This window comes from Onychomys torridus, chromosome 7, assembly GCF_903995425.1.
Source record: "Onychomys torridus chromosome 7, mOncTor1.1, whole genome shotgun sequence".
Classification (NCBI taxonomy): domain Eukaryota; kingdom Metazoa; phylum Chordata; class Mammalia; order Rodentia; family Cricetidae; genus Onychomys; species Onychomys torridus.
Genome location: NC_050449.1, coordinates 51,027,165 through 51,049,738, shown reverse-complemented (window position 1 = coordinate 51,049,738; position 22,574 = coordinate 51,027,165). Strand labels below are relative to the sequence as shown.

General features: G+C 54.4%; 1 protein-coding gene across 1 annotated transcript; it reads left to right on the top strand.

The window, feature by feature from the left end:
* Positions 1-1,325: 1,325 nt before the first annotated feature.
* Csk (C-terminal Src kinase) lies at positions 1,326-20,183 on the top strand. The gene is made up of 13 exons (XM_036194143.1): positions 1,326-2,008; positions 15,560-15,636; positions 15,975-16,088; positions 16,207-16,319; positions 16,612-16,831; positions 17,657-17,750; positions 17,935-18,000; positions 18,078-18,177; positions 18,272-18,362; positions 18,559-18,632; positions 18,730-18,925; positions 19,001-19,087; positions 19,326-20,183. The coding sequence occupies exons 2-13, from the start codon at positions 15,622-15,624 to the stop codon at positions 19,506-19,508; spliced, it is 1,353 nt and encodes a 450-aa protein (XP_036050036.1). The 5' UTR covers positions 1,326-2,008; positions 15,560-15,621; the 3' UTR covers positions 19,509-20,183.
* The last annotated feature ends 2,391 nt before the right edge of the window (positions 20,184-22,574 follow it).

Below are 22,574 nucleotides of genomic sequence, written 5' to 3'. Positions count from 1 at the left end.
ACTGGGCATGCTGGGTCAGGGGACCAACCTGCAGTATGGGGCAAGGGAGGCTGGGACTGGGCATACCCAGCTCCGGCTGCTGGCATTTGATGTTATTTCCAGTCAGCAACTCCATCTTTCACAGAACCCTTTATTATCCCTTTCTGACCCTTCAGTTCTCTTTTGTTTTGAGACAGTTTCTCTCTGTGTAGCCCTGCCTGTCCTGGAACTCACTCTGTAGACCAGACTGGCCTTGAACTCACAGAGATCCATCCACCTGGCTCTGCCTCCTGGGTGCTGGGATTAAAGGCATGTGCCACCACCGCCCTGGCTGCCTTAGTTCCTAACAGTTCTGGTCCTTAGACACTGCTCTAACACCTAGAACCTCCAATGGAGTTTCTGGTTTCTCTCTTGTCAGTCTGCTAATGTTCGGTGCCCCTCTCATGCCCGGGCACTCCTTGCTCTTGTAGCTAAGAGCAAACTGCTTAGGGATGATCCTGACTCCTCATTAACAATGGTATATAATAACAGTTCGTGTTTAATTGAAGACTCACCACGTGCCACTGCGCACCAAGCACTTTAAACCTAATAACTCATTTCCTCTCGCAAAACCTTACAAAGTTGTTGGTATTATTTTTGCTCTTCTTTTCAAACAACGATGCAACAGGGCAGATAGAGGTTAGGTAACTCGTCCAGCTATTGACAACTTCCTTATTGCTTTCAAGCCAAAAACAAGTCCAAGGAAGTCCCAAGAGGTTCTTTGGATCTTTTGCCCTTTTCAGGAACCCATCTCCCACCGCTCGCTCTCCGAACCACAGTGTAAGTCACAGCAGCCTGCTGAGCTATTTATAGTCCCCAGAGGCCACCAAGCGCTCACTGCTCCCTGCCTTTGTGCATGCAGGCTGTCAACGCGTGCACCCTTCTTTCCTGTTTCCTGTGGGCCTTGTACACGACCTTTCCATTTTAGCATCTGTTCTTTGCGAGAATCTATTTGCCCCAACCCCGACTGAGAACTCCGCAGAAATAGAGGTCCTTAAAAGAAGTGGACTCCAGAGCAGGGACCCTGGTCATTTCAGCCCCCAGGATATGTTTGTGAATGAATAAATGCATGCTTGCTTGCTGCCACAGTGGAGTCTAGCCCTAGCCTCTACCCTAACAGGGGAACTTCGCCTAGAGAAGGTTGGGAGGTTGGCTCCAGTGAGCTGGTTGGTGTTCCTCTAGTAGGACCTTCGGGAGCCTTCGCGAAGGCCAGCAAGTGGGGGCAGGGCGTGAGCGCGAACACACCCCCCGCATTCCCTCCAAGGTCCAGCAGAGGGCGCCGACCCACGCCCCGCTGCGCGCCGGGCAGGCCCCCTCGCGCAGGCGCGCCGCAGCGGGCGGAGGATCCGGGCCGCGCTTCCTCTCGCCAGGCCTGCGAGCTTCCTCCCATCGGAGCCCGGGCGAGCTGAGGTTGGCCGCCGCCGCCGAGCCTGCCGCCTCCCTTGCGCTCCTGCGCCACCCCGCGCCCTGCCCCGGGGTCCCACCGGGGTGGGGTCCGAGCAGGGCCAACCCGGGCCGCGCCGCCGTCGGGGGTCGGGGCCGTCCCCGGGCCAGCTGTCCCTCCCGCCCCGCCAGCCTCCGGCCGCCCAGCCTCCGGGGTGTGGGGCGCGGGCAAACCCCCGCGGCCGCGATCGAACGCCCGGGGCGGCCCCCGGCGGCCGGCGCGACGTCCCCAAGTCGAACCTCGGTGGCGGCGTTCGGAAGCGGAACTCTGCCCGGGCCGCGCCGGCTACATTGTTTCCTCCCCCCGGACTCCCTCCCGCCCCCTTCCCCCGCCTTTCTTCCCTCCCCGACCCGGGCTGCGCGGCCGTCCCCCCGCCTGTCTAGCCGTCCTTTCTCCCCCGATTTTCGCATCCCTACACCTCTTTGTACCGCACCCCCTGGGGACCCCTGCGCCCCTCCCCTTCCCCTTGGCCTCATGGACTGTCCTGCAGGCCGCTAATGCCGCCCGCGGTGCTGAGGTGGCCTGGACCGCAGTGCCCCGAGAGAGGTGAGTGCTGGGCAGCCCCGGAGGAGGTGGGTGTCCGAGTGTCCCCTGGAAGGGAGGAGGTCGCTTGTCCCGCCTCTACGGCCACCGCTGCCGGGTCCACACCCATCCCCCCCCACCCAACTGGGTTCGAATTCTCCCGGGAATCACTGTCAGAACACTACTAGCAGGGAGCCACGAGGGAGGTACTGCCCTGCACCATAAGAGACTTGCTTAGGTCAGCTGAGTCTACCCCTCAACCCCGTGGGGAGCGCAGAGTGGGAAGTGGCTGGACCCCTGAGGAAGAGAATCAGTATGGATTGGGAAAATGGGCTGGACTCCCGGGAGTTTGCCCTTTCCTGTTCAGGGCCTCCCTGAAGGTACCCTGACTTTCTTGGTTCTGAGGTTTTACTGGCTCCAAGCAACCCAAGGCCGTGCCACTTCCCTAGCCCGGGTCCTTTGAGCTGAGCCTGTCACCCTTGGCCTGCCAGAGGACCAAGCTTAAAGCAAGGGACCTCTGACCTTTGGGTGAAGAAACTGGGCAGAGCTTCCAGTCTGAGTGGAGGTGACACTGGGCGTTAGTACTATGCCCCCACCTCCTAGCACTCTGGCCAGCCCAGTTTCCCAGCTCTCAGGACCCAGGCCAGTTGTTTGGAAGGGGTGTGTCCAGTCACTGGATCTTTGGAGCTTAAGTAGGAGCATTTTTTTTTTTTTTAATCATTTTGTACACTAGGGAACTGAAGCCCAAGGGGCAGGTCATATTCCAGGCCTCTGGTGGAGGGAGACTAGCTGTCTTCATTCCTAGTTTTGCAGAGTGGATGGCTGTGGGTGGAGGGGAACCAGGCCCACTCTGCACCTACCAGGGACACAGGCAGTCCCTGGCCTGGCCCAGGAGGGACCTTGTGGGTGAGCACGTGTTCCCCTGCAGAGGGCTAGAGAAGGGGAAAGGGCTTCCTGCCCCAGTCCTACCTCTTTAGGAGCTAAGATAGCATGAGTATTGCTTGTGAGACTTCCCCTTGGTGCCTGAGACTGGGTCCTTCCTCCTTGTGTGGTAGGGACATGGTTGAGCGTGGAGTAGAGTGTAGGGAAGCCTGGTCCTGACCTCGCCTTCCCTACATTTCCCAGCTGGCTCAATCAGAATGGGGTCAGCAAGGGCAGAGTGGGAGACAGCCTTGGCGTGAATGTATGGGAGGAGTGTGGACATCCTTGGGGCTTGTTTCTGTCTCCTTGTACCCTGGACATCATGGTGTCTTGGTATGGCCACAACAGGATTAGGCCAGAGGCAGCAAGAGTAAGGTTGGCAGTGCAGCAGGATCCTCCAGATCCCTTCAGGATGCTGAGCGATGGATGCCTAGGCCCCCTGGGAACCACAGGCAGTTTTGCCTACTCAGACCCTTACTTTTGTTTAAGGTTTTTCCTGTTGCCCTAAGATGCACTGGGGGGGGGGGGTACTCCCCGCCTGTGAAGCTATACTCACTTAGTCTCATGCCCAACCCGAACTTCCTGTCCAGCCTCAGGGACTGTGGCTGGGCCTGACATGGCTGGGTGCTTCTTACTTAGCTGCGAGGGTGTGGCCAGGGTCCAGAGGCCTTTTAGAAAGCAGCTTAGCTTAGGCTAGCACATGTTCACAGCTGCAAGTTTCATTCGGTGAGTTAATTCCCCTTCCCATCAGGTGCAGCTATTATTCTATGTTGGGATGGGAACAAGGAAAGACCAGGAAAGCAAATGCCTTCCCCACTCCAGGAGCACTGCCCCTCAGAGGCCAGCCCACATGGAGTGGTCCATAGCAGGTGTTGGTGAAGGGGTGGATACCCTCTTCCTTCATACAAGTGGGGATGGAAGCCATAGTGTGACTCAACCTCCTCAGTAATCAATCCTCCTGGATCCCCTCGAAGTGGTAGGACCACCACGGCCATTTCTGGGGTTCATCTTTGGAAGGATTTCAAAGCTTTGACATGTAGCCCTCAAAGAACAGAGATGTTGAGTCGGGGAAGGAAGGTAGAGAAATCCTCTCGGGCCCAAGAGAGTGTCCCAGATGGGAATAGCTACTCCATGGCTGAAAAGTCCTGAGAACCTGGGCCACAGCTGAAGGGCTGGTAGGACCTAGGAAAGCCGTTCTGAACTCCCATAAAAACTATATATGCATTAATTTTAGTATTTAGGAAGTAGTGCAGGCCATATGTGGTGGCAGGCACCTGTAATCCCAGTATCAGGGAGGCTGAGGCAGGAGGATCCCAAGTTCAAGGCCAGCATGGGCTCCAGACTGAGATTCCATCTTTAAAACAGAAGAAAGAAAGAAAACAAACTCTAGAAATTTTAGAAAACAATACAAGATGACCCACTTAGCTGCCAGGCAGGGGCTGGCATGTCAGAGCCTCGTTTTCCTGCTTTTCTTACTCTGTTGCTGTTGCCATTCAAGTGTGTGTGCCACAACTCTTTCCACTTACTACTGTGTTCCTGAGCATTTCTTGAGCTACCTGTCATGGTAACTGCCTCGAAAAGGCTTCAGGGTGTTTTCAGGAGCTCCGCTCCAGCACCGTCACTGAACCCTCTCCCCGAGTGTGCGTTGCCTCCATCTGTCACTGTCGTGGGCTGTTACTACACCCCACAAGCAGCTAGTAGAGAGCAGATAGCTTAGCAGCCAGCCACGCATGTGGTTTCCAGGACGGGCGCTACCATTGCCCCCTGAGCAGAGCTAACGGGGACAGAGGTCCTTATACCTCAGAGGACACTGAACTAACTGACCCACAAACTAGAAAATGCCTGGGGCGGTGGTTATGCTAGGGGTGGCTGCCCTAGCATGAGAGAAAGATCCCCGAGCCATGGGCCCCAGAATGGCTGGCCCCTCACCTATCATTGGTGAGATGTCCCAGCCCCTCTGAAAGCCCCTGGCCCTGCGTTCTAGGCTGCCATGTCTGCTGTGCTCCATTTCCTCCCCATCACCATGTGATAGGCTGCCTCAGGGCCTGGGGCTGGCCTTGGGAAGATAAGCTGCCAGTTGCTGTCCAAGGCCTGACCCCACCCATTCCCCTTCATAGACTTGGAGTTGAGTAGCCTCCTAGTACTGCAGCTTTCTAACACACACACACACACACACACAGAGGTTCTCATGTAGCCTTGAACTTGAGATCCTTCTGCTATAGTCCTGAGAACACAGAGATTACACGTGTGCATGCACGACCATTCCCAGCCTGAAGAGTCCCCTAGATTGCCTCTAGATTCTCCTGGACTGTCTTAGGCTGCATGTTTCAGTGGAAAATAGAGGGTTCCCTAGGCTGAGCCAGAGCTAGTCAGGGCAGCCTCAGTTTTCTCCAGTGGCCAGGGAAAGGGAAGGTTCGATTCTGGAGCCTTGCACCTGACGGTTAGAAAGTAGGCTTATGTGTTAGTGTCCTTCTCCTTAGCAAGTATTCCTAAGCTGAAGGTGTATCTCTGTGACATGCCTTGCTTTCCCTCATTGTGACTGGAGTAACTGGAAGACCACTCTATGGGCAGTAGGAAGAAACCAGTCTCTGCTTGGCACACCCTGAGGAATACTGATGTGGCCCTTTAAATACAGAAGACCCTCAGGCTTGTAGCTTGGTACCCTGCCTGTCAGACTTCCTCTCTCTCTCTCTGGTACTAGTGGTGTGAATGTAGGCATTACTACTGCCCTCCTGTCCCATAGCTTCAGTGGGATGAGGTCACAGGGTTGGATCTTGCCCAAGATGCTGGACTGGCTGGGGTGAGCCCTTTGGGTGTTTCTCAGTTTCTCCTGCTCTTGGTTAGGGACAGGATGGGTGGAGGAGCAGGCTGCTCCCTAAACCCAGCAGGGAGCACTGCCTCCCTCCTCCCTTCTGGGTCCCTTCATCCAAGGGCTGGAAATAGAATCCGCTAAGTAATGATTAAAGTCAAATTCAGGCCTAAAAATAAAGAGCTGGAGAAGGAAGAGCTTGTGTGCTCCCTGCATGGCTGAGGGAAGATGTGAGCAGGGAGAGACTGGCTTTGGGTGGCCGAGCGCTAATCCCCAGAGTCAGGAGTGCTCCAGGAATCGGGAGATGCTCTCTTATTGGGCGTGATGCAGCCTGCAGCACCCATTGGTTATAGACTAAACAATTGCGGTGCAGGATGAGGGAGAGAGAATCCCATTTTTCCCATGAGGAAACTGAGGCTCTTTGAGTGAATGTCTTGCAGGGAGCTCCCCTGAGTATAGGCCCCAGGGCTGGAGGGCCCCACACAGCCCCGCCCACCCTGTTTTTGCTTGCTTTCTCTTCCTGGTTCTTTGAGAAGGGCAGCTTCTTCTAGCACACGAGTGCACACCCTCCAACCGCAGCTTCCCTCCGCCTCCCGCCTCTCTTCCGTGGTCTGCAGTGAGCAGAAGAGAGCTGTTGGGCGCTCCCCTGGCTGCCCTGGGCTCTGCACGGTTCGAAGGCTTGTGGGCGGGTGAAACCTGGGTGTCATCCGACCCGTACATCCTGGCTTCTGCTTTTCAACCCAGCCCAGCCTGGCACCTGGTCCTCACCCAGCCTCAGGCGCTGCAGCCTGTAATGTGCACACTCCAGAGAAAAGGACAGGAGGGTGAGCTCCTCTGAGAGGGGGCTGGGCTCAGGGAAGCCCGGCAGGACAAGCCTGTGGTCCCACCTCTGGCAAGGCTGCTGGGATCTGCATGGGCTGGAGCAGCTTGGAGGACTTCCTGCAGGGAGAATAGGGTCTGTGAAAAGCATCTGAGGAGACAGAGAGCCAGAGGTCCCTGTTCAGTGATTCTGTCCTTTCGGGCTGCTGCCTTCTCTGGGTTGCTGTGAGGCTCCCTCTGCACGAGGTCCTGATCTGTCTGTGCAAAGGTGGGATAGGTAGCCAGCCAGGAGAGCACAGGTGGACCTCTGCTTGCTAGAGCAAGGGGGACCTGGGAGTAGTTGTCCTATGATCCTGCCAAGGAAAAGTTGGGGGGCAGGTCTGCTGACCCAGGTTCCAACATAACTAAGCCTAAGTTCCTATTCTAGCCCTTGGAAGCTGGTGGCCCCCACCCCCACTCCCCGGTGGTGACCGTTGGCCGAATTGTTTCCTCCCCTGTGGAGCAGAGATCTCCCAGGGCTTGTGGTGGGGAGAGGGGAGGGGAGGATTAGGTAGCTGGTGCAGACCCTCAAGCCTTGTTGGAGCAGCAGGCTGTCAGCCACACGCTGGCCACATGTTCTCCCTTCACCTTGGCCTGCTGGGGTGGGGGTGTTGCTAGCCCCCTCTCCTGGGTCTGTCCCTGGTGCCGGCTCAGTAGCTGAGCCTCTGGCTCTGCTTGTTCTCTTGGTCCCTTGGTTGCTTTTGTTGGTTTTTCTGAGGCAGGGTCTCATTGTGTAGGCCATGATGGCTTCACCTGCCTCTGCCACAAGTGATGGAGACCAGAAATCTGCCACTGGATTTCTAGACCCTTATCTTACTCCCCCGGACCTCAGTTTCCCCGCTTGTGACATGGCTAGGAGACTTTGGGGCTGTGGAACAAAGCCGCTGTATGACTTTAAAGGGTTGTTGGAGGTTAGTGAGGAGGCTGTATATAAATACAGGCAAAAGAAGATGCAGAGACCTGGAGCCTGCTCTGAGGGGTGGGGGGCAGAGGCCTGGGGTAGGACCCTGGGGAGACCTGAAGGCCCAAAGGCCCAGTACATGTAAGTAATTAGGCTCCTGAGTGGTAATTAGAAACCTTTCTGGGCCAGCAGTGGCAGCCTCAAGCCACAGTGTACCCTGGGGAGGAGGCTCCCCGTTAGCCTCCCCTTAACTCACCCCTACCGCTCCTAAGCTGCCAGACAGGATTTCCGGTCTCGCTGAGCCCCAGTGAGTTGCTATAAGTTGGTTCTTTAACATTTTTTAGTCATTAAACTCAGCCCTCCTCTTAGGTCAGAGGTGCTAAAGGCTGAGGAAGCCTGAGGGTGAGGGTAGGGCAGCATGGCCAGAGCCCAAGCCAGGCGTCTTTCTCGCCTCTCTTGCCCAGAGCTCTGAGCACCCCAAAGATCTGTGCTTTCAGACCTCCTGGGGCTTCTGTGTAGGGGGGTGCTGAGGGCCTGTCTGAACTACTGGGAACCCTCCAGACCCTCTGCTCAGTGTGTGACTGGGTGACAGGGCTGTCTGCCTGAGAGCCCTCTGCAGAACCAGGGGTGGGGCTGACTGTAGCTGCCAAACCAGCTCAGCGGCTGGCTGCCTGCCTGCCTGCCCTCCTCAGGTGCTCTGCCCATTCAGGGGGTGTGCCCAAGTCTGCAACTTCACCTTTGCCCTGTCTGCCCTGTGACCTGTAGGAAACTTCCTTTGGCCAGCCTTAATTGAGTCCCCCAGTAATTCGATGTAGTCTTAACCCTGGCCTGTTCTAGGTAGCCCTTTCCCGGTCCTTCCAGCTCCCCTCATCTTCCTGCAAACTGCTGGGTAGCTCCTGCTCTCTTCAGTCTTTTTTAAGGCACTGGGGGTGGACCCCAAGGAGGCGGTGGGGGAACATGCTGTGCACATGCTTGGCCACTAAGTTATACCCACAACCCTCGGTTTTTTGAGGCACAGGCATACCTGGCTGATTGAGGGAGACAGGAGCTTAGAGTGTATTTTCTTGGAGTCCTCAGTTCCCCAGCATAGGCTCGGCCCAGAGGAGAGACTGAGTTCTTAGACCTCCTCAGCCTCTCTTCCACCTGCTCATCCTAACCATCAGGCATGGTGTGAGGCACAACAGAAGAGTCCTGAAACCCTAGCAGGGTGAGAAGAGAAGGCAGAGGGCCTCCCTGTTACCACCACTGGCTTTACCGCCCACCAACCCCAGTGCGTGTGCGTGTGCAGACAGTCCAGTTGGGTCCTATAGCAGGACCAGAGTGTCTCTGTGGACCATAGCTCCAGTCCCCACAGGTCTCTGGTACACTTCCCTTTTCAGTGGGTATTTTTAGCTGTGTGTAAACAGTTTCTGAAGGCTCCCACGCCCCATTAAGCAGTGGAGTTTTGGTGAGGGGGCAGGGCTGGAATCTTTTGACCTACCCTAACCCTCTGCACGTGCCTGGTTCTGGGGGTCTGCAGCTCCCTCTAGGGCGAGGAAAGGGCAGCCTGTGAGTGTCTGGGCTCCTGCTTTCCTCCACCTCTTACCCCCTCCTGGACAGCCTGGGCTCCGAAGAAAGGCCTGCCTGAGGCTGCAGCCACTGACCTCAGCGCTTGGGCACAATGCCCAGCCTGTTCCCGGGACCCCAGCACAAGGGCTGCTGGGAGCAGGGTTTAGGGCAGGAAGTCAGAGAGAAGCATTGGCCCTGCCACAATCCCAAGCCCATGTCCTCCAGCCTTGTGGGGGTGGGTGACAGCTGCTGACCCTTTGGGGTTAAATATAGTCCTATTGGTTGCCGGACATAATGTGCTGTAGCTGGCCAGGCTTTTCCTTTACTTTCATTCATTCATTCATTCATTCATTCAGTAGTCATTACTGAGCAACAGCTCTCAGCCCAGCCCATGCTGGGGATGCAGACGTGAGTCAGATCCTACCTTCCCTTCCACCCTCAACCATAGGCTGCTGCTAGTGAGGTAGTATGAGAGACCCTGGAGGCAGGACCAGCTAGCACAGCTGGAGATAGGGCTCCTGGTGGAAGTGGCATTCAAAAGTGGTATATTTTCAGGGGGAAAGTAATATAGATGTTTGTAGCTTTAAAACAAACGCAGGGGCTGGGGATGTAGCTCAGTTGGTAGTGTTTGCCTGGCCTGCCTGAAGCCCTGGATAGGTAGGAGGGTCAGAAACTGAAAGCCATCCTTGGCTGCATAGTGAGTTAGAGATTAGCCTGGACTGCTTGGGTCTCAATGTGTATCAAAAGAGGACAAAATGGGAAATACAGAGTAAACAAGTTTTCCTTTAATTTGATCCCGTCCCAGAGGCAACCTCTGTTATTCATCTGTCTGTCTGTCTGTCTCTCTTTCTCTTTTTAGGTGTATTTATTTATTTTATGTATGTGAGTGTTTTGCTTGCATGTATCTGTGTATATCATGAGCATGCCTGGTGCCCATGGAGTACAGAAGAGGGTGTCAGATTCCCTGGAACTAGAGTTACAGACATTTATGAGCCGTCATGTGGGTGCTGAGAACCGAACCCAGATCCTCTGCAAGAGCTGTGATTGTTCTTAACTGCTGAGTCTTCTCTCCAGCCTTCTCTGTGTCTCTCAGAAACTATTTAGGTGTCTCTAAGCTTAGGAATGTGTGTGTGTGTTTTCTCTAAAACACAGCTTGTGAGCTAGGGAGATGGTTCTGCTGGTAAAGATGCCTCACCAAACTTGACCACCTAAGACCCACACAGTGGAAGGAGAGAACTGATTTCCACAAGTTACCCTCTGACTTCCACATGCACACTGTGGCACATGCACCCACATGCATGTAAAATAAATAAATAAAATGCAATAAAAAAACTTAACACAATTTATATCTGGGTGTGCTGGTGCATGCCTATAACCCTGTCCTGGAGACTGGGGCAAGAGGATCTCAGAATTTGACATCTATCTGGACTACATAGCAAGAACCTGTATCAAAAATCCAAAAACAGCTGGGCAGTGGTGGCGCATGCCTTTAAAACCAGCGCTCGGGAGGCAGAGGCAGGAGGATCTCAGGAAGTTGAAGACCAACCTGGTCTACAGAGCAAATTGTAGGATAGCCAGGTAGGATAGTCTAAAAAAATAAAAATAAAAAAACAGCAATAATAGCCGCAAAGAAACCCCAAAAACCCCACCCACAACTTGTAGTACATTGTTGGTCATCTGTGTCTGTATTGCCTTCTCTGGCTTCCAGTGTTTCAAAATCACCAAAAAGTGCAAATAATATATTGGATGCTTGAAGGCCCTTTGCCCATATTTACCTGTTCTTAACATTTTGCCACCTTTATATTGCCTCTTTTGCATTTGTGTGTGTGTGTGTGTGTGTGTGTGTATGTTTGTGTACATGAGCGCACACACATCAAACATGCCACACAGTGTGTGTCCTACGGGGGTCAGAGAACAACTGTGGGGTTGGTTCTCTCCTTCCAGCCTGGAACTTGGGTTGGTAGGCTTGGCTGCAGGTGTCTTTGCTCACTGAGCCATCTTGCCAGCCCTCTTTTGGTTTGATTATTGCATCGCTGGGAGATTGGAACCTAGGGCATCACGTGCATCACAAGTTTGCTATGCTAACCTCTTTTGTCTATAGATGGGTGCATACAGGTTTTTGCTGGTATACTAGGTGTAGGCATCATATCCCTTACTCTGGAGAGTTTGGTCTTTTAGTTTGTTTTCTTTTGTGTGTGTATATAGGGAGTTGTGTAAGTATGTGTGTATGTTCATGTGTGAGTATACTTGTGTGCACACGCATGTGAAAGCCAGAGGTCAACCTTGGGTTATTCCTCAGGAACTGTTCACCATGTTCTTGAGACAGGGTCTCCCACTGCATCCTGGGACTCACTAGGTAGGTTAGGCGGACAAGCCAGTAAGTTCCTAGAATCCCTACCTCTGCCTTCCCAGCACTGGGATTACAAGCACCTGCCACCAACACTTATGTGGGTGCTTGGGACCAAACACGGTCTTCACAGCAAACGTTTCCCACTAGCTCTCTCTTTAAGTTCTTCTGTTTGTTGTTTGATTTTGGTTTGGTTTCATTTTGGTTTTTCGAGACAGGGTTTCTCTGTGTAGCCCTGGCTGTCCTGGAACTGCTCTGTTTGCCAGGCTGGCCTCGAACTCAGGGATCTGCTGAGTGCTGGGAGTAAAAGTTGTTCTGTTTTTCTAAGACAGAGTCCCACTGTGCAGCCCGGTCTGGCTTCAAATGTATGATCTCTCCCTGTCTCTTGCCACCACCAAGAGGGATTCCTGTTGTATTTTGCTCTCTTGTTTGTACAGTAGCAGCAGCTCCCATCTGTACCTCCAGGCTGCACAAAAATCCCTTGGATGAAGGAAGAGAGGACAAGCAAGTGAGCAGAGTGCAGGTGTCTGGGAACAGACAAGGTGTTTAGAAGCCAGAAAATATGGAAACTAACATGACTTCCCAAAGGTCACACAGCAAGTCATTTATAGGCCAGGGCCAGGACTCAGCATCCCTTACCCCAGGACAGCAGTCCTACACTGCCTTCCTAGAGCAACTTCGCCCTAAGTTTTAGTGACCCCCACAAAGGACCGTCTTCTGTGCCCACTCCCTGGCTAGCTGGAAGGTGGCTTGCAGTAAGCAGCCTCTTGACACCATTCTGGCTGTCAACCTGAGACCTTGCTCGAGACAAGGCAAGCCCTAGCCAGGACACTGCAGCTGCTCAGCCATCTTGACCTGGTGACCTCTCCGTGATTGACAGGTTGGAGGATGTCTGGTAAGGCATGCAGTGGTCCAGGTGCTGAGAGGATGGCAATGCCAGGTGTGACTGCATCCCTAGGAGCTGCTGGCTTCCTGCTTAGCTGGTGTGTACATGAAGAAAGTCCCAAAAGGCGCTGCTCTGGACAGCATCCCCTGACCACAGCTGCCTTGTCCCACCCTCTTAAAACATCCTTGCTCTTCACCCTGTCTGCCCCAGACTAGGGTAGTCCCAGATAGACAATAGTTCTGGGGGTATGGCGTGGCATGTGGGAGACGGGCTACCAAGATGGCAGGGAGTCCTGGCCAAGAGCTCAGGAGTCTGAATGGGAATCTTACTGGAGCCATGGCCTAAGGCAAGGTCTCAGAGTGCTCTGGGCTTTTCGGGGGCCTCATCTATAAAATGGGGTTGGTAATGATAGCCCCTCTGTTTCTCGGTGTCATTAGGACAGGATGAGCTGTGAAGTGTCAAGGATAAGGCCTGACACTGAGTAAGTGCTTGGAAAACAGGGCCTGTGATTATTATTATTATCATCATCATCAAGGCAGCGGGGAGGTGGCTCGGCAGCTGCAGGCCAGGAAGGAGTGTTTGCAAACTGGCAGCTGGAAGGGTGACTAACCATGCCCAGCCTCCGCTCCCTCCTGTGGTGGCAGCACAGTGAGTTTTGAATTTGGGGAAGAAGGAGGAGGTGTGGAGAGCTGGGGAGCTAATAGGATCGCCATAGAAGGGCCCTGAGGTTGGGAGTTCAGCCAACAGCAGTGAGACCCTAGCACACTCTTAGGCTGTGTGGTCTTGGGCCACCTCTTGGTTTCCACGCCTGTAATCCAGGGGAAGGGAGGCTCACATCTCCTCCCTGGTGTGTAGTCCACAGGGCCCAGGAGCTGGTTCTTAACGCTTAGGCTGGTTCAGTCATGGAAATATGAGGTATGAGGGGGTGGTTCCTAGCACACTCTCCCTGGGCTTCGGAGCCCAGTCTAGACAACAGGCTGGATGGGCTGGCCTTGTCTCTGGGTGCAAGAAGGACTGTTTGTTCTGGAGGGGACAGGAAGCATGCCAGACACATCCAGTTCTGGGGTCTCATTCCATCCCTTCCACAGCTTCCTTGCAGGGGTTCACTGTGTCCCCTTTCAGGATGAGGTTCATTCCCTCCAGGTTGGCATGTTGAGAAAGGCAGATTGAAAGCCCAGGTCTGTCTAGCTTGGTAGCGCTGTTCAGTGTCCCCTGCACCCTCATGGCCCAGCCATAGTTCTTCACAGTGCCATGGGAAACTCCTTGCCACCCTGCAAGGTTCATGCCAGGGCCTCAGGAACCCTTCTTGTACAACAGACAGGCGGGTTCTCAGGATGGGCTCAGCAAGTTCAGGGTCACAGAGCCCCAAAGCGGCAGTCGGTTCTACTTGGCTTCACTAGCTTCTACCCAGGCAGTTCTTTTTAATTTTTATGTGCATGTGTCTTCGAGAGGGTGTCAGATTCCCCGGAACTGGAATTACAGTTTGAACTGCTCTTTGGTTCTGGGAATCGAATCCAGGTCCTCTGGAAGAGCAGCCAGTGTTCTTTACCACTGAGCCATCTCTCCAGCTCCCCAGGCCAGTTCTTGAGGCTATGCCTACCTTCTATTCCCAACACCTTGGCTAGGATTGGCTAATATACTAAGCTTTTCTGTGTTATTTTTCCTGACTTATCCTCTTTTAAAACAAGGTCTTAAGCATGTATTTCAGGCTGGCTTCCAATTAGCCATCCCTCTGCCTCACCCTCTACCATCTGCCTTCCTTTTTCTTTTTTTTAAGATGTATTTGTTTATTATGTATACAGTGTTCTGTCTGCATGTATTCCTGTGTACCAGAAGAGGACACCAGATCTCATTATAGGTGGTTGTGAGCTACCCTGTGATTGCTGGGAATAGAACTCAGGACCTCTGGAAGAGCAGCCAGTGCTCTTAACCTCTGAGCCATCTCTCCAGACTCACCATTGTCTTTCTAACAAATGTATTTTTTTAATCCAATTTTATTTGCTTGATTGCTCATGAATTGAAACATATACATATACACCTTGTGCTAGAGTTTAAACCCAGAGTTTTGAGCATTCTAAGCTACTACTGTCTGTCCACTAAGATCAGTCTCTAGCTCCCAGCCTGTACCTTTTGAAGTCCTCAGGGCTCAGTTCCCGTGCTAGTGAATGCACACATGTGTGTACACCACTTACACTGAAAGTCCTCTTCTATCTTCTAGCAGTGTGTACATAGCCATAAATGCAGTGGCTAGACCTCACCTCTCCCATCCCAAGTGAGTCTGTCTTCTAACCATGTGACCACAGAAGGGCCATTGGCTGCTTCCTCACCAGAAAGGGAGCAGTAGCTCCACTTGCTCTGCATCCTTCTGGGGTTATCTGAGGCCTGAGCCCGTATTTGGACCGATAGTGGTGGATTCACTATGGGTGTGCAGACATGCTTGCTGCTCTGGGGGCGTCTTCTGAGGAGTTACCTTTACAAAAGTGCGTCTGCCTCCCGAAGTGCACCAGCTCTCAGGGTATAGCCAGCAAGTTACTATGGAGAGAACCCTGTCCTGCAAGGGGGTTCCGACAGTCCCCATAGCCGACACCTGGAAGTCCCTCACGTCTTGTTCTTCCCTCGGCAGAGATTCGTCCTGACAAGCCTGGATCGGTTTGACCAGGTTTTGAGCTTGATACAAAGGGAATCACAAAGCTTGTGCTTTTCTGTGCCTGGCTCCTTGGTTGAGATTCCAAGGCTGATGGGTGGCTGAAATGGGTCATGCCGCTGCTGTATGGAGTTCCCTTTTGTGACTTCTCCCTATTTTATGTACTTCGTTTTCAGTACTGGGGCGCTTCCCAGTCCAAACTGAGCACACCGGGAGACCTGCCCCTCTCCTGGTGGACATGGGCTGTATTCTCTTGGGTGTGTACTGAGAAGCAGGCACAGACATTTGTCTGTACAGAGGCCTCTGGGGCAAGCTTTTGTAGAGGAGCCTGTAAACTTGTCCAGAGGGACCACATAGCACCTGCCCAGTGTCAGTGTCCCTGGACTCCCTTTCCCTGACAACTCTGCAGGCCCCATTGGTCCTATCAGTCATTCTGTGGGACCTAGAAGGCCCCGAGGGACATAGGGTTGGTGGCCACCTCCCTGGGACTCTTGAGTGTGTGTGCTTCTACCCGAGGCTAGATAGAACAGCCTGGATCCAGGTCCTAATTCTCAGAAACTTTGGCACTGTGGCTTGCACCACCTTGAAGGAGCTGATGATCACCCTCCGTGGGTGGGGTGATCTCTTCTCAGCCTTCCTCAGTTTCTCTCTTCTCCCACAGCTCTAATGGTACCAAGTAACAGATCGGCCTTCCTGTAGCACGGGGACGCCAGATCTAAGAAGATGTCGGCAATACAGGTACTGGGGTTGTGGTGGGGACAGATAAGACAATCCCACATTCCACCATCTCCAGTCTGGAGACAGAGTAGATGCTTAGACCAGCCTATTCCCCGTGTCCAACCCTCCATCCTGGACGAGACTTTGAAGTAACATTAATTCCAGCATGCTCTATTGGGCACAGGGCCCCAGACCGGGCTACAGAGGAATTTGAGCTGAGGGACTCGGTAGTCTCTGGAAAAGGGTTCTTCCCCAGGTTCTTGGGGGTCAGCTAAGGTGCTTTGGTCTCCAGGACATTTGGGCAGGTGGGTAGAGAAGGGCCCCAGGCTCTGCCCACACACCTGTCCCTTACCCTGTAGGCCGCCTGGCCATCCGGTACAGAATGTATTGCCAAGTACAACTTCCATGGCACTGCTGAGCAAGACCTTCCCTTCTGCAAAGGAGATGTACTCACCATTGTGGCAGTCACTAAGGTACTTGGGGACCTTAGATGCCTATCCCAATCTCTGACCATCAGGGATTCCTCCTAGGTTCGGCTCCCCTGCAGAGGGAGGTGGGCCTGAGAAGTGTGTCTTGTTGCCCTCTCTCCAGGACCCAAACTGGTACAAAGCCAAAAACAAGGTGGGCCGTGAGGGCATCATCCCAGCCAACTATGTCCAGAAGCGTGAAGGCGTGAAGGCAGGCACCAAACTTAGCCTTATGCCGTGAGTACCAGGGGGAGGGCTGGGGTCTCCTGGTTTGGGGAGAAGAGAGGAAATGGCTGTGGTCCTCCTGGAAAAGCATCAGAGGAAAACAGTCCCGAGTAAAGGCTGTTGTAGGAATGGGACCAGAGGTTGCACCTAACAGAGACTAGGAAGCCAGCAGAAGAAAAAAGGGCAGGGGAGATGATGCCCTCACATGCCTGGCTGATTGGGAGTTGTGGGAAGGTGTTTGTGTGAGGTTGACAGGAGACATCCGGGTCAGTACCATTGTGACCCCCAGCCTTGCCACCCCCAGCTGGTTCCACGGCAAAATCACACGGGAGCAGGCCGAGCGGCTTCTCTACCCACCAGAGACAGGCCTGTTCCTGGTGCGAGAAAGCACCAACTACCCTGGGGACTACACACTGTGTGTGAGCTGTGAAGGCAAGGTGGAACACTACCGCATCATGTACCATGCGAGCAAGCTGAGCATCGACGAGGAGGTGTACTTCGAGAACCTCATGCAGCTGGTGGAGGTGAGTGGGGAGCGTGCATGCCGGGGGGTGCTCCGCCTTCTTCCCCACAGTCAGACACACCTGAGTCCACCTGAGGACATTTAGCACAAACCCAGTCCCAGCTCACTTGGCAGAGTATCCTGGATACATTGGCAGCTTCTGGGAGTCTCGAGCTCTGCACACCTCAGTGGAGCACCTGCTGTGTGCCAGAGCCCATAGTGTCCTGTCCCCATGGTGCCCCAATAGGGGCTGCATTTTATAGATATGGACACGAAGTTTCAGATCAGTGAAGGTCTCCTCATCTATGTGTTGGAGATACTACTAGACTATGAGCCTGTCTGACCCAGAACTCACCTCCTCTACCACTGGGTAGGAACCTCATGTCTGGATGTGGACCTTGACCTTCAGGGTCCTTGAGGCCTCTCTCCACCCACAGGCCCTTGCAGCTTCCAACACCAGCTCTGCCAGCTCTGACCAGGTCATACTTGGCATCAAAAAACTGTAGGTTCCCTCTGAGCTCACTCTCATCTGGTCTCCGGCTTACATTGGCCCTGAGTACACCTGGCTAGAGGCTGATGTAGGGAGCAGGCCTGGCTGTCTTAAGATGCTGGTGAGACCCAAAACAGTCGTGACAGCTGGGAGTCTAGTAGCTGAGTGTGGGTGCATGACATGGGAAATGGACAGGCATTCCCACCCTTTTTAAAATGAGGAACCCTCTGCACACAAAGCAGCTGGAGGCTGTGTGAACTGGCCTCTGCTGCCCTCTGGTGGTCAGACCTGAGCAGTGTGAGTCAGTGGACAGTGGGGCTCAGTGAGTGATGCTGAGGGCCTGCCCTCCCTCTGTAGCACTACACCACAGATGCTGATGGACTCTGCACTCGCCTCATCAAACCAAAGGTCATGGAGGGCACGGTGGCGGCCCAAGATGAATTCTACCGCAGTGAGTGCACCCTACACTTCCCGCTCGCTCCCTTCCCCCGCCCAAGGCCCTCTGTCCTACCCTGTCGGTTTGGAGACCTCGGACATCCCACATCTGAAACAGTTGGGCCTGCACCTGTCGTCTCAAATGGCCTCCACTAGCCATTCACCTCGCTGACACACTGCCTCTCCGCCGCACCCCACAGGTGGCTGGGCGCTGAACATGAAGGAGCTGAAGCTGCTACAGACGATCGGAAAGGGGGAGTTTGGAGGTGAGTGGGGGGAGCCCCGGGAGGGGCCGAGAAGCTTCTGGGGTCCGGGAAACAGCACCCCTCCCTTCTTCCCCCAGATGTGATGCTGGGTGATTATCGGGGCAACAAAGTTGCCGTCAAGTGCATTAAGAACGATGCCACCGCCCAGGCCTTCCTGGCTGAAGCCTCGGTCATGACGTGAGTTGGGACAAGCATAGGGCAGGCTGCCTGGGGCCTGGGCGGCGCCGGGGAGACTGACTGAACTCTAACCACCCTGTCCTGCCTTGTCCAGGCAACTTCGGCACAGCAACCTAGTCCAGCTGCTGGGTGTGATTGTGGAGGAGAAGGGCGGGCTCTATATTGTCACAGAGTACATGGCCAAGGTGGGTCCCCTCAGCCTCACCCTGGCCCTCCTCCCAACCCCTCCACCTCCACTGAGCTTTGAAGTTGCCAGTCCTGGCCAGTCACTTATTGACTGACTTGAAGCAAGTTATGCCGCCTCTCCGAGCCATGGCATCCCAAGTGTTCTCTGGTCCTCCCCTGTCCCCTCCCTCACGTCCCTCTCGGTCCTGCCCTCAGGGGAGTTTGGTGGACTATCTTCGATCTCGTGGTCGCTCGGTGCTAGGCGGAGACTGTCTCCTCAAATTCTCACTGTGAGTGATGCAGCCTGGGGTGGGGCTAAGAACTTGGAGACCCCTGCTCTGCTATGGCAACCCCAGTCTGAGGGACATGTGGCTGTCCTGTCTGCAGAGACGTCTGTGAGGCCATGGAGTACCTGGAGGGTAACAATTTTGTGCACCGGGACTTGGCTGCCCGGAACGTGCTGGTGTCTGAGGACAACGTGGCCAAAGTCAGTGACTTTGGCCTCACCAAGGAAGCTTCCAGCACTCAGGACACAGGCAAACTGCCAGTCAAGTGGACGGCCCCTGAAGCCCTGAGAGAGAAGGTGAGCAAGGGTCCTGGAGTCAGCCCTCCCCCGAGCCTCCTAGGATCAATGCTGATTTTCTTATCCACATGGTAGAAATTCTCCACCAAGTCCGATGTGTGGAGTTTCGGGATCCTTCTCTGGGAAATCTATTCCTTTGGGCGAGTGCCTTACCCAAGAATTGTGAGTATGGGTCTGGCAGCCAGTGCGCTGCTGAAGCTGTCTGTGGTGGGGCGGTAAGAGTAGCCTCCCGTGGGACCTGCCTCCCTGTCTGGAGCCTAGTACCTCAGGTCCGTCCTGAGGAGCTTCCAGGCCCTTCCCTGACCTGGGCCCGAGGCAAGGCTGAAGGCCCTCTTTAGAGAGGGATTTGGGTAGGCTCCCTTCTTTTGTAAGGCACTGACCTCGTGCCACCTGCTCCCAGCCCCTGAAGGACGTCGTCCCTCGGGTGGAAAAGGGCTATAAGATGGACGCCCCGGACGGCTGCCCGCCCGCAGTCCACGAGGTTATGAAGAACTGCTGGCATCTGGATGCTGCCGCACGGCCCACCTTCCTGCAGCTTCGAGAGCAGCTAGAGCACATCAGAACCCATGAGCTGCACCTGTGACCTCTGCCTCCGCCTAGGCCATGGGCCTGCAGGGACAGGGCCCAGAAGATCTGGTGCCCTGCCGCTCACTGGGCGTGAACTTGAACTGAGCCCCCGTGGGCTGGTAGGCCTCTCGCCTCTGCCCTGCCTGTCCCTTCTGGCCCCCCAGGGACCCCACCTAGGCCTGGCATCTTCTCTCATGGACCACCTGTAGGACTTGGGCGCCCACGGAAGGACTAAGGAGGGAGGAGGACAAGGGTGGGAAGCAGTGCCTCCACTGTGGCCAGCCTTCTCTTGGCCTCCCGTCACCGCCTTCTTAGAGTTTTATTCCTTTCCTTTTTTTGAGATTTTTTTCTGTGTGTTTATTTTTTATTATTTTTCAACATAAGGAGAAAGAAAGTACCCAGCAAATGGGCATTTTACAAGAAGTACGAATCTCATTTTCCTGTCCTGCCCCCGGGGGTAGGGGAGGAGTCAGCCTCTCTCTAGGGACCGATCACCCCAGCCTGTTCCCCATCCCGTGTTCCATGTCCAGTGTTGCCTCGGTCGCCTATGTTTGCGCTTGACCATGTTGCACTGTTTGCATGTGCCCGAGGCAGGCGTCTGTCAGGGGCTTGGATTTCATGTGCTGTGGCCGCTCACCCACCGCCTTGTGAGATGGAATTGTAATAAACCACTCCCATGAGGACACCGCCACCCAGCCTCGGCGCTTTCTCCGCCGAGCCTGCCTGTCGCCCAGTCGTCTCCCATGCCATCTTGTCCATCCCCCTGTCTCTGTGAGTGGGGCTGAGAGGGAAGCATGGCCAGAAGATGTAGCCGCCTCTTTGTGTCAGCTGCACGAGCCAGTGTCCTGTGTCTGCCCATAGGGGAGTGTTCACCGCCTGTCCATTCCTACCAGCTACCACCTGAGCCCAGCACCTGGGCTGCCTGGGGCTCTGGGACCAGTCCATGGGATGCTGCCTGGGGATTCTGGCTGCTTCTTCACCCATGGTGTTCAGGCCTGCCCTGATGGGATGTGGCCCTGGGGCAAGAGCCCAGATAAGCAGGCCTCAGAAGATACTGACCTCAAGGGTGATGGAAGGGAGACACTGTTGATTCTCACATTTCATCTAACATGACAGCTTTGCTTTCCCCCATCCCTACTGTGTGCCAAGCCCTGGCCTTCCTGGGCTCTGCATGGATTGAAGCACCTTCCTTCTGCCCCAACAGGGGTAGACAAATGGAGAATGAGGACCAGCCCTGGGCTTTTCCCCCCTCAGGTTGTCCAAGGGGGTAGAGCCCCGGTGGGTAGGAGAGACTTGATTCATTTGACATAAGTAGGGAGGTTCCCTTGTCCCATCGTGCCCTCCTCCTCCAGCCTGCAGGATCTGAGACCCAGGAGTTTGGTTGAAGCGTGTCTTAGTCTGCCCACTGTGGTCCAGCCCCCACCCCACCCTACCCATCCCACCCCACCCTACCCATCCCACCCCACCCACCACCCACCCCCGTGTGACGACTTTCCCCACCAAGCCGCCCTCTGCACATACTTCAGGCTGATTTTTTATGGAAAAAAGCAGACAGATCAGTCATTCACCTGCAAATGTCCAAATACCTGCTGAGTGTAGACTGGGCTGGATGATTCCAGCAGGTAGCAGAGTGGATCCTGTGGAACTCATGGTTGTGAGGACAGTCACACACAGACAGTGACAGACTCTTCTCTGGGAAGGAGCACCCAGCATGAGGGTAGCGTCCATAGATCAAGAAGCAGCATCCGTGCTAAGCTCAGGATGGGTGCAGGACAGGTGGGGCTAGTAGCACCCCAGGGAGAGGAGACCCCAGGCAAGGAAGCTTGGCAGGGGGCTCTGAGGAGATGGGTGAAGACGATTCTTGGACAATCATGGACAGCCCTGGGAGATGAGAAGGTTGGGGAGTAAAGGTTGGGGCCTGCATGTGTTCCTTAGCAAGCCAAGAGCTGTTGGAATTCAGTGGCAGGTTTGGGGCACCAGAGGCAGGTTAAGTAATGCCATTTAAAAGTGGTCACCCCGGGACCCGGTAGGGAAGTGTGAGACTAAAATAAAACTATGTTAGGAGACAGATGGAGTCAGGGATATCTAAGAGGTCACATCAGTGACACAGTGATGGGGTCGGCATGCTCCACAGTGAAGGGAAGGGAGAAGCCTCTGCTGCTCTGGTGCTGGGTTTGAGCAAAGTGATAGCTAGGTACCTGCGGATCAAAGGACCAGAAGAAACCACTACAGGTTCTGCTGAGGGCGATCTGAGTTGGATGCTTTGGAAGCTGCCGAGAGGTAGATGGGTACTGTGCAGGCTGGAGAAGGAAGTTGAGTTGTCAGTGACTGGACTGGATCTAAAGGTGAGGTCCGTATGGTAGAAAAGGACACAGGACGGAACCTGGGAGGGTCTGAGAGCAGGTCAGGAAGAGGAAGTTCCTACCTGTAAACCCAGCACTCGAGGCTAAGGCAGGGGGATTATGAGTTAGACAGAGGCCAACCTGGTCTACTTACTGAGACCTGGTCTTTAAAAGAATTAAAAATTGCCTGTGCAAAGCAAAGAGGAGGACAGCTTGAGATTAGGAGGGAGCAGGGGGGTGGTGTCACAGGCCCAGGGAGAGACTTTCTCTAGGGGGAGCCACTGGGGCCCTGCCTCCCAGAAGGCGCAGAGATGGGTACCGGGGCACTTGCTGGGAAACTGGCCCAAGTAACATCTGTGTTTGGCCAGGCCCACACCAGGAGGATGTGTCTATGACTGGAAGGAAACAGGATAGGAGCAGACAGAGTTCAAAGGCTTGAGCAAATTCGATTGTCTGAGGGAAGAACATCAGGTCATGTCTAAGTACTGAGATGTGGTAGGTAGGGTTGGGGATAGTGCTTTCCTTGGAGTTGGTCTCTCTGAAACTGCAGAGGAGGTAGACTGTCTCACTGAGGCCATGGTGAATGTTTAGTGACCATATTGAAACCAGATATACACAGCTGTAATCCCAGCACTCTCTGGTTGAGAGGGCAGGAGGATTAGGAGTTCAAAGCCACCTTGACTACATAGAGAGTTCTAGACCAGCCAGGGTTGCGAGGTGAGACCCTGTCTTTTAAAAGG